The 16,356-nt window shown below is 38.4% G+C and overlaps 2 protein-coding genes and 1 pseudogene across 5 annotated transcripts in view; 2 read left to right on the forward strand and 1 right to left on the reverse strand.

Annotated features, from left to right (window-relative positions):
* Positions 1-2,007: 2,007 nt before the first annotated feature.
* Positions 2,008-4,687, forward strand: LOC113664380 (neuromedin-U receptor 2-like; annotated as a pseudogene).
* A 1,311-nt stretch (positions 4,688-5,998) lies between these two features.
* LOC113664362 (galanin receptor 2b) lies at positions 5,999-8,391 on the forward strand. Its single transcript, XM_027179958.2, has one exon. It carries the CDS (start codon positions 6,053-6,055, stop codon positions 7,388-7,390), a length of 1,338 nt encoding a protein of 445 aa, XP_027035759.2. The 5' UTR covers positions 5,999-6,052; the 3' UTR covers positions 7,391-8,391.
* Positions 8,392-10,418: 2,027 nt separating this feature from the next.
* The window catches only part of LOC113664341 (galanin receptor 2a-like), a 6,559-nt gene continuing 621 nt past the window's right edge, over positions 10,419-16,356 (reverse strand). Inside the window, exons 2-4 of one of the 4 annotated variants that reach the window (XM_089206926.1) lie at positions 15,807-16,221; positions 15,456-15,557; positions 10,419-13,415 (exon numbers count right to left, since the gene is read on the reverse strand). In XM_089206926.1, coding sequence (XP_089063052.1) covers positions 11,324-12,790 — 1,467 coding nt within the window. In that variant the 5' untranslated portion in view covers positions 12,791-13,415; positions 15,456-15,557; positions 15,807-16,221 and the 3' untranslated portion in view covers positions 10,419-11,323. Of the gene's footprint in view, positions 13,416-15,455; positions 16,222-16,356 lie in introns of all 4 variants that reach the window. The other 3 variants (XM_089206924.1, XM_089206925.1, XM_089206923.1) reach the window with 3 other exon arrangements.

The raw sequence follows: 16,356 nt of genomic DNA on the forward strand, positions 1-16,356 counted from the left end.
ACTTTATTTCCCTATTTAGAGGTGAACAGAATATGAGAAATTCGGTTGGTGCGTGAGACAATGTCTGGAATTTGCCCGTCTGTTGCTGGTGTGGTTTACTTTGGAGATGATTTTCAGCAGAACTTTCGTATTCAGTGCTTAATTCAATTGTCGCCTAGAAGTCCTTATAGGCACTCAAGGAAGAAGATAACGCTATGAAATAAATTCTGTGCAACAACTAAAAAAAATACCTCTCGTACGAGAGGAAAACGAGGGCTTCAATAAAAGGTGGACTGGGAAGTCCTTCGGCAAGATTTACGCCTTAGGTGTGAGAATTAAGACCATTGAAAAGCTGAAACTTGTTACAATTTGATCAAACGAAGATTAAATCCACAACTATCTATCGGTGAGCTTTTAATTTAGGGGTCAGTCTGCTGTTTACCACTTAAGTTTCTCATTTATTTATAAAACGAAATTAGGGAAGACATTATAGAGGAACTATATTAATTGATAGTGACAAATTGCGTTTTACAACTGAAGCAGAGAGCTCTAGTAATGATGATGATTAATTGGCACAGTTAGTCAAAGAAGAAAGATAAATGTGCGGCAAATTATACGTCGAATAACTTAAGCTGTTAATCAATGATGCGATGTCTCCGTTTACGATACCTATCAAGGCCGGTATGCAGCTTTGATAGGCTTTGAGAAATGGGATGGTATGCAACAAAGTATTCAAAAGGTTCTTTTTTCCCTTAAAGGAATTGACAATAGAATGAAAAATATCATCATTTGTTTTAAAAAGTAGATCAACTTCAAAACAACAGCGTATAGTATTACGTTTCAGGTTGACAAGAGAGTCATGGTTCGATTCTTCGTAAAAAGCACAGAACTAAAGTTCGTATAACATGCATGATTAGAGGATTTTGATCAAGACTTTGTTTTTAGTGTTTGATTTCGGATTTTTCTATTTTTGGTTCTTGCTTTTTTTTGTCGTTGGCTCGTTGTTTTTTATTTGGTTTGCTACTTTGTCTTCTTGTTGTTTTGCTATGTTTAGTCAAAACTCATCAGTCATTCATCACCATAGTTACAAAAGATGTTGCTCATTATAGTATTTTAGCCAAATGTGGACTGTTTTGCTAAATTCCTGGCGAGCACAGGCGACTCTCAGTTGAAAAGCTATAAAAGAACATGCCATCTCCATCAAAATTTATTCTCATACTTGGACAGGTAAAGTAACTGAAGATGAAGAATTACTTGACAAACCCCTAATATCTGAATTAGTTTTTGCGAGATAACCACCGGAAAAGAAACTGACTTCTCACCACCTTTACCTCTAGGGCTTTCTTTAATTTGATTACAGGAAAAGAAGAATATGAACTGTAAATGGTCGATAAGGTTCTTAAAAAACCGCAGTGGTTAAAGGTCTCATCTGTTGGCGCAATGACTTCCTTCGATCCTCCCAATTTGCGATTGATTGATGATTACCCTAAAATGAAGCTTGATTGGTATCCCGCCTAATTCTCTTGCGTTTTAAAAGAGGGGTTAAGCATGATATCAACGGGAAACAGCAAACAGCAAAACTTGAACTTTCGGAGTCTTTTTTTTTAGCAGCTTGTGCTTTGAGGTGAACATATTTGCCTCGGCGCTGAACAAGAGATTTTTCTTCCTTCAATTTTGAACAGGTTCGATCGGAGAGATTTTTTTTTCGTTTGCCGTTGAAGCAGAAATTAGATCTAAATGTAATCACTAAAAGTCAAATCTTCTCTGTCTTTAATTTTCTTTCCCCCCCCCCCAATTTTCAAATTTACCGTCACTTGAGACCTCAACCAAAGGATAGGTGACATTCCTCTTGAGAAGAAAAACTTCTGAGGTTATGACCTACTATCAGAAAAAGATTTTGATTTGTGCATAATTAGTGGTTCGCACGCAAGTTCAATGAGCCTTTGCTAGCTAATTACTCACGTCTAATGGATGAACATCTTCGCGACGAGATTACAACATAAATTTGCATTTACTACTGCTTTGACGTAATCTAGATGCCCTTCGGAACTCTAACGGCTATCCCAAACCGTTAAGCCCTTCAATTAACGGGATTCACGTGAGCTTAAGATCAGCGAGTCGCTCTCCATGAACTGATTATTATCTCTCGAGAAAGGTAAACTTCAGTTACCAATTTTTCAAACAAATGGAAAATTCAACACTTATACTGATTTTTGGAGGAAATGACACGATTTCAGGGTTTAACTGCACCTCGCCAAGCACACTATCGACGACTACGTCTTTGAGAGCTGCAGTAATCGCTCGGTTCCAAATCCCTAAGTACGTCTTATACGTAATTATCTTGACCATAAGTATTGTTAGCAATACAGCCGTCGTACACATTATCAGGACTCAGAAGAAAGTTGGCCATTTGTGACGCCATTACTCCCACCATCAGCATCCCGATCGACTGGGTTTTTGAAGAATCCGGCTACAAGCGGACTTTTGGGCCAATCTTTTGCAGGATACTTTGGCCTCTACAGACAATGTTCTCCACTTCAACATCCTTAACGCTAACTACGATTTGTTAAGACAGATATCGAGCAATCGTGCATCCTTTCAAGGGCCGAAGGATCACGAAAACTCACACCAAGCACTACATCTTTGCAATTCATTTCACATCATGTGTGTTGATGATACCTTACGTTGTTGTGCTGAGGTTGGAAGGAAGTGATTGCCGTGAGAACAGGCCTGCTCCCGTCTCGAGCTTCAGAAAAGCATACAGTTTGGTTCTATTTCTTGTACAATATGGAATACCGTTGACTCTTATGGTCACTTTGCATTCTCTTGCGCCTAGGACCCTCCGCGGAACATCGAGTTATATGAAAACGCAAAGAAATGGAATTCAGAGGATAGAGAGATCGCAATCAGAGCTCTCTGCTATGAATCTTCTAGGAAGAAAAAGGAGCAAAACATTCAAGTCACGAAGATGTTTGTGGCTGTAATGGTGTTTTCGTTGAGTACGTTCCCCAACCAAGTCTTGTGGTTATGGGTGGATTTCGGAAATGGAAAAGATAGCGACTACTTTGCCATCATATCAGCTGTTTGTTGACTGTTCACATACTCAAATAGTGTCCTCAATCCAATTATCTATGGCTTTTATAGCCGTGAGTTTCGTTCCAGGAAGAGTTTGCTTAAGAATTCCACATGTCCCAAGTCCACGCAAAGACATGTTATCATGTTCACGTCCATGGCTGATCCTTCTGTTGCAAGAAGAGGTGGGCATGAAGTGGAATCAACAAACAGCGTCTTTAATGAAGGATTTGCTTCCCGCTGATACCTCGACATTGCAAATAATGACACTATTGACTTCAAGGAGAGTTCTAGAACTGAAGGTACACGAAATTCCTTCAAAGCCTCGATTCAATGGGCTCATTACCTTCCAAACGTCGTTGTCAACAAAACGCACTAAATTTAAAAGGGTTGAACCAAGTGGAAGCAGAATCGAAAGAATTAATTTTCATCTCAGCAGAACAGCCAGATCTTTTACACAGAATAACAAAGAAATCATTCATACGAACATATATTGTTTTCCATTTCTGTAAATCTCCTTACATCTCATCATAACATTTTGAGAAAGCAGATGTTGAATTGTTAGTATGAGGAGTGGCTTTTTAGGCTATGGGAAAATTTTAGAATCGAGTGCTTATATTTCAGTAATGCGGAATTTCAGTAATCTAACCTCACTTGCTTCAGTTTAAACAAATCGTGCGATTTTTTAATATTATCGGTGACTCAAAAATATGAATCCTTGTAGTGTGGATTGTCTTTCTGTTTATTTGTTCCATTTATTTGTTTATTTGTTCCATGCGCCGTATCCCTTGGATTACAAAGGCTACATACGGGCAAACTGACGTCGCCTTATCTCATCGTCTTACATATGGCCACATAGGCAGTATCAGAGACGTAAAGAGCTTGCGGTTTTTCAGTATAAAGTCGGGCGGTCGGAAGTATGTAAAATCGTTGACGTGTGAACGGCCTGTTTTTCAAAAAAAAAAAGTGATAGCTTTCCAATTTAGCTAGATAATGAAAAAAAGTGCTCAAACCATTCATAGAAAGTCAAAATAACCTGGAACTCAAAAGAAGAACTCTGTAACCCCAAAGAGTAAGAAGAAGCTAATTTACCCAATATTTTCATCCCTAGATGAAACATTACTAAAGAGTAAAGGAAATGATCGCAAATTCAAGAACTGCTTCATTTTTAGACAAATTCTCTTCGTAAGTGCCATAGGGAATGAATAGAGCGCAGTATGGATAACTTTCATGCTGATGTTAGGTTGTGAGGGGTTAGTTTGGTTTTTCAGGGTATGTATTTAAACTGTGTCAAACAGGAGAAATCCTCTCGAACTTTGCCGGTTATGCAAATAATTTCTTTTCTACTCTTAATCACCGTATGTTCTCTTAATTGCTGTCACCTTTCCATGATGTGGAATGGATCTAGAATGTGATATCAGTTTTAAATGATCTGATATCTCAAACAATTTATGAACTTCCTCTGCCGCGAACTTTCCTGCAATCGAACCAGTTTTCAAGTTTAGTTTGGTTTGAATCTTACCGGCGTAATTACTTCGGCGAAACAGAAAGACGACTTAGGCGACCGATCCAGAGAACGCCATGGCGTAGAAAGGAATAACAAAGACACATAAAGATCAGTATTTTGACAATTTAATTTCCCTAACCATTCTAAGCACCATATGGCAGCCTTATGAAGCCTTTCAATACATTTACGCAATTCGGGAAGCCGCAAAACTCTAGAACAAAAATTTATCTTTCAAATCGGCACTCTTAATCCCCACAGTATCAACGAACTCTTTTCAAAAAATATATTCTTTTGTCGTATTCATGCTTCAACCAAAGTGCAGCTCTATCTTTCTGTGTATAAACCACACAAAACCCAAAATTGCTCTTAATGCTCTGATAAGTGGCTAACGCTCGAAACGTCAGCTTTAGAACCTCTTTGCGGCTGCCAATTTAAATTATCAACTCAGTTGATAAAACCAAATTACCCTGTTATACTCCCCCATAGACGCAGCACCACAGTTCCTTTAGAAACTTACCCCCTGCATCAATTACGTCTGGCTATCACTACTGGGTGCTACTATGAATGTTTGTTTCATTGCTGACTGTAGTTCTACACAGCGGGTGTTCTAAACATCGCGTAGGCAAGTTTTCATACAAAACACTTGTATAAATTACATGATTTACCCTAATAACATGAAAACTGTAGTTTAGTTACCCAGTTTTCAAAATTGCTCACCCCAAAACTCTCTTAAGATTTCCTTCTATATGATCCTTGACTATCAATAGCAATGTCTTAATTTTATAGCGGCAAACTGATCTAGTTAAGAAATATAGGGTGAAATGCTGAGTCATATGTGATAAGAAAAGTTACAAAGATGCTAAATCCCGCCCCTCTTTTGCAATAAATTTGTGTTAATGGTTTTTCCATGTCTACTTTCCTGCTGACGGTGAATACAAAGGTAATTCACCATCACTATTGTCTTCCCCGAATCATCAATGTTTTAAGCGATATTGCAAGATTAAAACGTTAAAAGGAGAGGTAAAACGTCGGCGCTATTGGCTGCTTCGGTTGAAACAGGCAGCTGATTTTGCGAGCGAATTACCACCAACCACTCACGTCAACTTTAGATCGCCAAGTCGCATGATATTCATAATGACAGATCTAGTTGTTTGTTGATCAGCTCAAAAAAAAAAAGCATGAATGTCTATAGAATCAAACAATTTATTTTTTTTACCTTATGTCATCGTTTAAATTTACTAATCAGGCGGCTGCAGTTTTTGTCTGTCCACATATAAACTTTGAAATTATTGCATGCCGTGTCTCTTTGTGGACTTCCCGAACGGCGTCAGTTGATTAAACATTCACAACATTATCTGCCTGTTGATTGGTCGTCAAAGCTTTTAGTAAATTAAACTGTAAGTCGCATATTAAAGATTTAAGCAACCTAAAAAGGTCTAACACATTTTAATAGTCGAATTTCATAAACTGGATCTGACTAAGGAGGAAACAAATATGACCAATGTATCTCTTTCAGATGACGCTACAAGAAATGCGGATCTTCATTTACATACAATTTATCCGCCACCAGAAACACTGGGCTTTAAAATCCCAAAGATAGTCTTGTATTGTTCGATACTCCTCATCTGCACAACTGGAAATGCAATGCTAATAGCGGTAATTCTTAGCTCAAAGCGCATGAGGTCTCTGCCAAGTAACATTCTCATTTTAAATCTGGCTTTTGTTGACTTATTAACCTTGATTATGAGTATTCCGTTTGATGTTGTGGTGGAAGAGAACCACTACATCTGGCCTTATGGTGATGCTTTGTGCAAGCTGTTGTTCCCTGCAGCTACTCTTCTTTCCACTTGTTCGTCCCTCACTTTGGCCGCCATTTCGCTGGATAGATACCGGACATTGCTTCATCCTTTTAAATCAAAACTCTCGGTGATCCAAGTAAAATGTATCCTTGTAGCGGTGGATTGTGTTTCTGTTTTATTTGTTGTTCCATACGCCGTGTTCCTTAGATTACAGAACAATATTTGCATTGAAGAATGGCCAGGGTTTTTGTATCGACAAATTTACACAGTGTTTTTGGTCTCTGTGCAGTACGCGCTTCCTTTGCTGTTCATGACGACTATGTACATTCTCGCTTCTTCGAAACTTTACACTGCGACCAAGAATGTAAGAAAAATGTCAATCTCCCTTGAAAATGACAGACGCCCATCCACGTCCTTCAGAGAACGTCTCGTGCGCCGAGAAAGCTTTGCCGTGAGCCAAGAACAAAACGTGAAAGTCACAAAAATGTTTGTAATTATCGTCGTTGCATTTGCCATCTGCACCCTTCCTAACCAAGTGCTGTGGTTATGGATCGATTTTGGCAAGAACGGTGATGTCACCTCCCTTACGAAAGAGATTATAATCTGTCGGTTCTTCACTTACACTAACGGTTGCCTAAACCCTATTATATTTTTCACATTTAGACGCGATTATCGTCGCGGTTTGCATAAAATCCTACGGAGAATGACCGGGAGAAGACCAGAGACAAACTTGGAGAGGATACAAAGACTTTGGAGCAAATTTGACGTTACCCCGCAGGTTGGCGGCGACACGAAGCTTGCGCGCCAGAGGAAAATGGGAATTCAGGAGAGCGGTCCACTCGTTGATCAAAATAATCCTAAATTTTCTATCGAAACATGTAGCAAATCAACACTACAGTCACAACTACAGTCACAACTACACAAACGTGAATCTTGCCAGGCAGAGCAAGCGCTAAAAGCCCGCCATGTGATTTCAACTACAAGTGCAAGAAAAGTGTCTCAAGATGAAAGCATAGCAACTTCGTGGGTTTAGCCACTCAATTCCCAGAAGCGATTGATAAACAACCTCTTCTCACGAAATGTGATCCAGGATAATAATACTGATAATGATGCATTTATATCGCGTATTTTCCATATTGATAATTATGCTCTAATACGTTCGACAACACTTTGCGGGAGACTTTGGTGGTCAGAATACATTGAGCAGTTTGAGATTTTTGACGGAAATTTTTGATGGAAATTTTTGCAGGTGCCCCCAATTTGAGAAGTTTTCGAAGCAAGGCCAGACTACAATATCTAAAGTAACGTTATCTACTTTCTGCGAAAAGTGCGTGGGTTCTTTCACGAGAGAGGAATCGAAAAAAAAAAAATAGTCAGAGGCTGAATGTTATCAGTGTTACAACACTAAACTAAAATGGTATCGATGTCACGAGGCCCATGCCCCCGGTCGAGAACGTCATTAATCTGAAAAAGCGTCGCATAATTAAATGATCTCTGGTCTTCTTATTCAGGACGTTAGTACGTTTTCCTGGAAAGGAAATTACTGATGTCTAGCTGAAAGGGGAATCCGCGTGCTTATGCGTCTGCACTTTTCATTCCATCAACGTGCCGGTAAAATTTTAAACTGTTGAAAACCAAGTTAGGAGACGATATTTCGACTTGTGTGGGGTAGCATAACGTGCGCGGTATAGAATGTAGAAGTTTGGGTAATCGCATGCGTAAGTTTGGGTAATGACTTGATTTCAAATAAAATTTGGAATTAATAATGTCGATTAAGTTGACTGAAAGCACCACCAAAATTCACCACGAGCCTGAGGGGCGAGCGGTGCAATTTGTAGTCTTTGTAAAAATACACGTGAAGCTATGTATTCTAAATTGCATGTGGATATCCATGTGATTATTTGTTAATGATATACATGAAGACGTTACGAGACAGCTTTTCATAAATACGTAGAAGCAGAGATAGCGACTAATTCATTTAAACGCTGTAAATGTCATGGTACGCCTTCTAAATTAAAACAAAAATTTTCCAAATGTTTTCGAACGTTCACTTTAAGCCCCGACAAAATTGAAAGCTCGGGTCAACAGCTTCTTACCTTCAAACGATGTAAATGTCATCGTGCACGTGCTGAATCAGAATAGTAATTTTACAAATGTCTTCTCACGTTCAGTATAAGCCGCCAAAAAGTTCAAAGTACGGGTAAACAGCTTCTTGCTTTCAATTTGTACTGAATTGATTCTTCTCTGCACTTATTTACCTCTCTTGAGCATTGCGATGCCAGAAAACTTAATTCCACTCAGGAAATACGACAGACGGAATTTCAGTATGTATATTATCAAGGTAATGACAGTCTCGTTTTCACAATGAGGTCAGACAGGGTAAAACGATGTCAATTCCCGCAGGAGCCTGATCTCCGTCAATGATAAAAATTTTCTCAGTGACTCTTCCCTAAAGAAATAGAATTTCCCTAACCAATTGAAAACGAAACCTCGGATAATCTAAGGACATCTCACTTACATTGTTTACCGTTTCCACCTTTTATCTTTGAATCGCAAACAAACTTTGAGTAAAACATCTCACTAAATTCCACTACCGTCCCAAGTTGTCTTCATAAAAGATAAAATTCTTTCAAATCTCGGTGACCTAAACATATCTTTTAGTTATCAATGGCAATACATCTTTACACATGGATATAAGCGTTATTTTCATTTCAATATTCCCATTCTTGTCACCGAAAAATATTAATTAATATTAATCAACGTTTTTTTCCTGGTCCAAGGGATATTTTTTCCCTTTTATAACCTTCTCTTATCTAAGAATACCATCTAAATGACGTTAACGATGTAAGTTCATTGATAAGCCTGAGTTATTCAGCGTTGAAATATCCCTTTGCTAAGAATTTATAAAAAGGAAAAAAATGTGTAAAAATAACTTAGACATGCTCAAGTTATCAATCGGTTCATACGTCAGCGTGCGTTCATCGAGATATGAAGCACGCGGAAAGTTTGGAGAGCACGAAAGATGCGTAAGAGTTGCTCGAGGCCTAGCCGAGAGCAGCTCTAGCTTCTTGAGTCCTCTCCAAACTTCCCGTGTGCTTCATATCTCGATGAACGCACAGCTGACGTATGAACCAATTGTTTTATAACATTTTCAACCTGAAGGAAATTTTTTTTCTCGAGGGATTTGTTTGCGGACGTCATGAGCGTGCACAATAGGGATATATGAAGCACGCTCGCGCTATTGAATTTGATTAGACAAATTTATTAGCTATGTTAGAATTTAAAGCGATCAAAACATCAAAGCACAAAACACAAAGCGAAACAAAAAGATATCATGAAAACTTCAGATTATCAGTGAAGGAAAGACCTTCATCATGATCAGTTTTCTGAAAATGCGTCAGACTGAGGAAAATTTGATGAAAAAACTGAGTAAGAAAATTTGCTGAGAAAAAGATCAGCAATGATAAGATAGAATAAATTTAGTGAAATGACTGAAGTTCAAAAAGGGTTTTAAGGAAGAGAGTTTCGTTTAAGCTCTAGATCCTCGGCAAAACTCTCCCCAACTCGTCTCGCGGGCGGAGAAACGTACGTCTTGCGGCGCTAATAATGAGGACCTAGCAACCTTTGAATCTAAACATAGCGTGACGAATTTAATTTGTGATGATGATTGATTGATTTTGCATGTGTTTATTCCGTGCTTTGAGAGATGTTTCTGTCGTCCAGCTTGTGTAGAGATTTTTATCATCTGATGTCATGGGACAAGTCTTGGAAAATTAGAACAAAAACATGTAACGTGTAAACATGAAAGTAGTCTTCAAATCAGACAATTCTCCATTCGTGCAACTTTTGACAGGATTCATTCATTTGTCGACGCTCAGAATCCCAGCGGCGAGCCATTTGACCTGGGGCAATGATTTAAGAGCTAATCAAGCGCCTTTTTTTAAGATTGTTTACTAAAATATTCAATTAACACATCAAAACAAAACAATCTAATCACTCAGGACACTGCACAGTTGGAGTTCCCGCAAAACTTAATTAACAATTACACGGGCCAAAGCAAGTACTTTTAAGCAGTTTTTTATTGTCTTGATGATAGAATTTTAACAGCTGAAAAGATCCTTCAGTCAACGACCCTCTCGATATCTGCTAAGCAAGAGAGAAAGCGATCATAAAGTTTTTTCTAGTAATAATCAGATTAATTATAAAGCGCTTAAAACTGTGCACTTTCAGTTACGGCGGATGAACCTAGCCCCCTTAAATTTCAATCAAGTCTGCGTTGAATAATATATTTGTAATCTGATGTATTAACATGTTTTTCATGTCTGTAGTTAAGGAGATTAAATTTTTTTTCGTGACAACAAGACGGTCCATCTTATACGTATATACATGTACATGTATAATTATATATATATGTGTGTATGTATGTATATATATATATATATATATATATATATATATATATGTATGTATGTATATATGTATACATACATACATCGATAAGAGACTTGAAAAGTGAATCACGAATAATGAGGAAGTCGTAACATAAGGTAAATATGAAGTGGAATCTTGGACTATTGGACTATTGGACTATTTTTTGGAGTTACTTGTTTTTCATGTCTGTTGTTGAGGAGATTACGTGCTTTTTGTCGTGATAACAAGATGGTCCATCTCATACACACACACACACGCACATACACACAAATATATAAGCGTCTTGAAAATTGAATCACGAATAATTAAGAAATTGTTTTGAAAATGTGTCAGTAAGTTGTATTTGAGGTCACATTAACGCAGGTTCTGGGCATTTCCTTTGAAAATACCGCTCTACAAAATATTTACGGTACGGTGAGGTTAAGGCTACAGTTTCTTCGGAGAGACACGACTTAACCTTTTCTTGTCATTCTATAAATTTTGATTTTCAGAAATTCTTTCAGTATTTTGATAAACCTCACGAATAATTTCCTTACTAACAGTCTGTCTGGGGAAGACCCGCAAGTGACTCTAACCTGTCCAACTCGATGGTTAAATCGCTTTCGTAAAAGGAAACGTTTATAGATATTTTGCAGTTAGCATTCGAAATGCAAGGATCCGAGGCACTGTTCAAAGCTGGGAAACCCAGCGTATCTCCACTGAGATAGTTCGAAACATGGGTCGCTTTCGAATGACTACACGGTTGGTCCATTGAAGGGATATCCAAGCACTTTTTCATTTTGTTGCCGTTATGATTTGTATTTGACTGGTGATCCAAAAAGTTCCCTGAATGTCTTGGAATACTTTGAAATGATCCTCTGGGTGTTAGAAACCTTGGTGTGCTCAATGACCCACGTGGTGTCAGCCACAAAGGAGCGTACTTTCCATTTCCAACGGGAGAACTGCTGTTGGATTGCAGAGAGCTATCATCTCCGCAAGAGGATAGATGTCTGGAGACGGCCACAAACCCCTGGTGAAAATCGCGGTTAAACTTGTAGAAGATAAATGGATTCAAACAGCTATTGGCGTATGTAAAAAGACGGCAGATGACGGCTATAGTTGGGTAGAGTCTGTGGGTTTTCCCGCCAGCAAAGTCTCCCCAAATCCATAGGACCTCAATGGGCAACGTAAACAAAGCGAATATCACAACGATGACCACAAAAACTTTAGTAACTTGAGCGTTATGGTCACGGTGCTGACGAAAGTGTTTATCTAGGGTGTTGTTTAGGCTTCCATCCTCTGAGGCTTTTGGACTGTTGTCCGGTTTTGGTGACCCATTTCTTCTATCCTTCGACGATGCAGATGAAAACGATAAGGAACGTGCCTTGCTCGTGGTCATGAAGAGATTCCTTGCTGTGTGGATGTACATGAAGGCCATGAACATCAGAGGGAGAGCGTACTGGGCAAGAAACAGAACAAATGTGTAAATCTTGGAGAGGACTTCGTTAGGCCAAACTTCTCCACAAACGGAATTTGGTGACAATCGCGAGGTTATCAAATAGGGAATGACCAAGATCCCTGAAAAGCAGTGAACAAACGCAATAAGCTTCTTGACGGTTCTTGTGTCCAAACGCTGCTTGAATGGATGCATCAGTGTCCTGTATCGATCCAGTGAGATTGCTGCCAGTGTGAGGGATGAAGAAGTCGCAAACAAAGTTGCGGCCACTGGAAACATCTTGCACAAGAAGGACCCGAATGGCCACTTGCCACTGTTTTCTACCAACGCCATTTCAAGAGGAATGCTAATCAGTGGGGTAAGCAAATCGCACAAAGCGAGATTCACAATGAAAAGATTGCCGGGAACGCGCTTCAAATGTTTAAACCTGCAAATTATTGTTATGACCAAAGCATTGCCTACGATGCTTAGGATTAAGATGATAACGTAGAGAAGAGTCATTATCGCTTTGACTGCCATCTGGTCGCGAAACAAGTTTTGTACGTTTGGTTCTGCTGTCGAGTTCATCTTGCCTTCTCTGAAATGGTGAGATATTACGCTGTGCACAAGTTCTTCAACACTGGGGAGAGTGATGCGTCGGGTAATACCTTGCAAGAAGGCTTGGAATTTCCTTCAGCGCAAGAAATTAATCCAGCTCACGTACTGAAATTCCTTGAAGCAGATAAACAGGATGCTAAAGTGAGTTCGTGGCATGAGTCATTAACATGTGTGTTTACGTAAAACTGAACTTGTAGCTTAAGGTAATTTCATACTAAATGGCCGAAAGCGATGTAATAAAATGATCTGATAGCCACTATTACCCCCTCGTAGTGGGTGTCAAGTTTGCTGTTTCATCATCGTCGAAGCTTGAGCCAAGATTTTTTTCCTTGCTTGCACCGGCAACAATTTTGATCCAACTTAAGTCAAGATCAGTTTTATCTCTTCCAGCTCTTAAATTTCAATGTTCGAAAGTTGATGCTTATTTAATAACACTTTAAGACAATATCAAAGATATCTCTTAATTTATTTTAAGGCGTTTCACCTAGGTCGCAAGTGAAATGATCTGTTGTACAAATGAATGATGACGCAGAAAACGTGCTTTGCTCCGAATCCAGTTGCGTCGCACGTACCATCAAGAAGAATTTCATAAACCCTGCAAATTAAATATAGAACTGTTTCATCGAAGTTAATTATGTAATTACCTCACATAAGTAAATATCACGTTCAATAAGCGGATCAATTGAAAATTTAGTTTGCTTTGTAGAAATATATTTTGAGATGTTTACAAAAGCAAAGTATAGGTTAAAATCAAAAGGTTTGCTATGCTTGTTATTTGTATTGTTAGTCTGACCTTCTATTCTGATCCGGCAAAAGAACACACCCGTATAGCTTTTATCTCCTTTAAATCTATTTGGTATGACGGAAAAGTAAAAAAAAAAAAACAAAAAAAAAAAAAACGGTAGATTCGTTTAAAATCCTTCTCAAAAATTGGCATATATCTTTCTGTTTTGTCAGGTATTGATAGTCTCCTCTTTTCCCACAAGAATAACATAACGCGTCTTATTTCCAATTGCGGTTTGAGTAAAAAAACACCATATATTGTCCGTGAGCGTCCAAACAGATCAAAGAAGTCAGATAATTTCTGTTTGTCTGAGCGTTCTCAAGGAACCATTTACAACCGTTACCAAGGTGTCAGTAGCACTTCAATTGAGTAGTAAAAGAGATTTAGGATTTTTGAATGCGAAGTAATTGCTTGGTTTATGTCTTAAGTTCAACAGACTTTCATTACGAGAAAAAAAAATTGGGATTACCCGGTTAAAGTCTGTTTTGTTGTTGAGAAAGCACGCTTAAAGAGACAGCTTTTAATTGGAATGAAGCGTCATAATGTTATATCGTCTGTTCGGCTCAAAGGTTTTGGATTGAGCACTTCTTTTACCAGAAGTTCAACTGCTAATGCCACTTGAATTGAGGATCATTTCCTTGTCTCAATTTCCTCCTTTCAACAGCGGTCAAAGCAGATCTAAGCACAAGAACATTAGAACTTGTTGATTTGCTCTGATTACACAATTGAAAAGATACCGCGTAATTGCTTTGAACAAATTGAATTAAGGAACCAAAATAAGGTCACATCGAAAGGATCGTGAGTTTGTTTATTCTTACGGAATTAGTTGATTAATCCATGAAACATCATATCAATATCAGTTTATAGAGTGAGGGACAATTTATTGCAGTTGTTGTCGATCTGTTTTCAATTTACCTATTGACCTTGTTTGTTTGAAAACAGAATAGGAAAGATGCTAAATTTTGAGCTCGGTAAAGAAATAGCGAAAGACGTTTTCTAGTAGAGTCTCTGAGGTCCAGTAGTATAGCATTGGTGCGCGGAATCCGAAGGTCTGAGGTCCGATTCCTCAAAGGGGGCTCAGGATGTTTTTTTGTCGCAGGCTCGCGACAAGACGAGAAGACATATTTCGCTACTTTGTTTTCAGCATCATCTCGCCTGGTTGTTTACCTCATCGAAATCGGGTTCCACTATGATGAATTTCTCTGTTTGTTTGTTTGTTTTTTTTTCAAGAAAGATGTTTTTCGTCTAGTTAAAAGTGTAGGGCAAGATAAATATTTGCAGATTCTGCGCTCCGATGCCCTACAGTTCAGAGGAATAATTCTATGGTGACATAGGCCAGCTGAAGCACTTGATGTGAGATAGAAAACATGGTGTACGAGGAGGAACAACCTTATTCACTTTTACTCACTTGTACTTTAATTTACTCGTGCTTCTACCAACCTCGATTCATAAAGGAAACAGAAGTCGGTATTGGTGTCGTAGCTGTTGTCTATATACACGACGTTGTGAGAATGAATGAGTATTGCAAACTGAAATAAAAACAACTTCAGTCATTCTAACGAACGATAAATGCTGATGTTAACTCCTCATTACTCTCACCGTGGGAGCAACTTAAAATTACCAAGTAGTGCGATTGAAAAAAAGGGAATGAAAAGAAAAGGCCTCTGACTAAAGAGGACGGCAAAAGTTAGAGAAAACTAGCACAGTTTTTCTCCGATAATATTCAAATCAGAAAATTCATGTTAAAAAATTCCTTGAGTGGAAAGATCTTTCTCATGCATAAGAATTGCTACAATTTTTTTAATTTCAATTTGCAATATTCGTTTTTTGATGAATCAATGTGATAAATACCTTATGCATGTCAAGGAAATACCGTTCATGGAAACATTACAAGTATTTCCGCTTCATTCGCCTTTATGAGCTGTTGATCATATTCAATCCTGTTGTTGAGACCTAATTAATCATTATGACAAATCAGAAAATTCCAGGAAGACATGCCCGAGCAAACAGGAAAAGGAAAAAAAAGCCGTGTTTGTAATAGAAGGTTCACTTGCCGTTTAGTCTCCAGTTAATTAAAAATAGCAATATCAGCTTCAAAATTCAAGACAGCCTCATGTTAACAAGCATTTCGGAATAAAAGATGATGTTTTTTCGATATGAATATGACTTTCACTGTAATGTTTAGAGTTCCAAATAACTCACCTCTTAGATTTTAAAATTAGTGGCTTGAACATGTCTCATCCTATGTCAGTTGTTTATCGTCAAAAATGAATCCTTCATGTTTTCCACTTGCAATCCGAGCGATCCTTCGCCAGCCTTTGCGGATCTCATTTCTTTTTCGCCTGATCTTACTTCTTTGGAGTTTGGGAGACGACCACACTTTATGAGCCATGTCTACTGTGTCGAAGGCGAATACACGTTCTTTAGAAGCCGTTGAAGTTTTCTTGATCACTGAGATCCCTACTCTTCTGTGAGTGTTCCTCGTCCTGAGTAATGCAATTGCCTTTCTCAGTGATACTGAACACAGGAATACTATTTTCAGCGAGCAAATTCAAAGAGAAATCTCGCCATAGAACACTTGAAGGAAAATGTTTTTGTCATTTATTGTATCCGAATCCTAGCGTGGAGGACATCAAAAAGTGACTTAGAATTTTGCTGACGTTTCGAGCGTTAGCCCATCGTCAGAGCGATGACGAAGGGCTAACGCTCGAACGTAAGGTTTGTAACTCTTTATGGTGGCCGATTTCTGTTA

This window comes from Pocillopora damicornis, chromosome 5 (assembly GCF_964200805.1).
Source record: "Pocillopora damicornis chromosome 5, jaPocDami1.2, whole genome shotgun sequence".
NCBI classification, from domain to species: Eukaryota; Metazoa; Cnidaria; class Anthozoa; order Scleractinia; family Pocilloporidae; genus Pocillopora; species Pocillopora damicornis.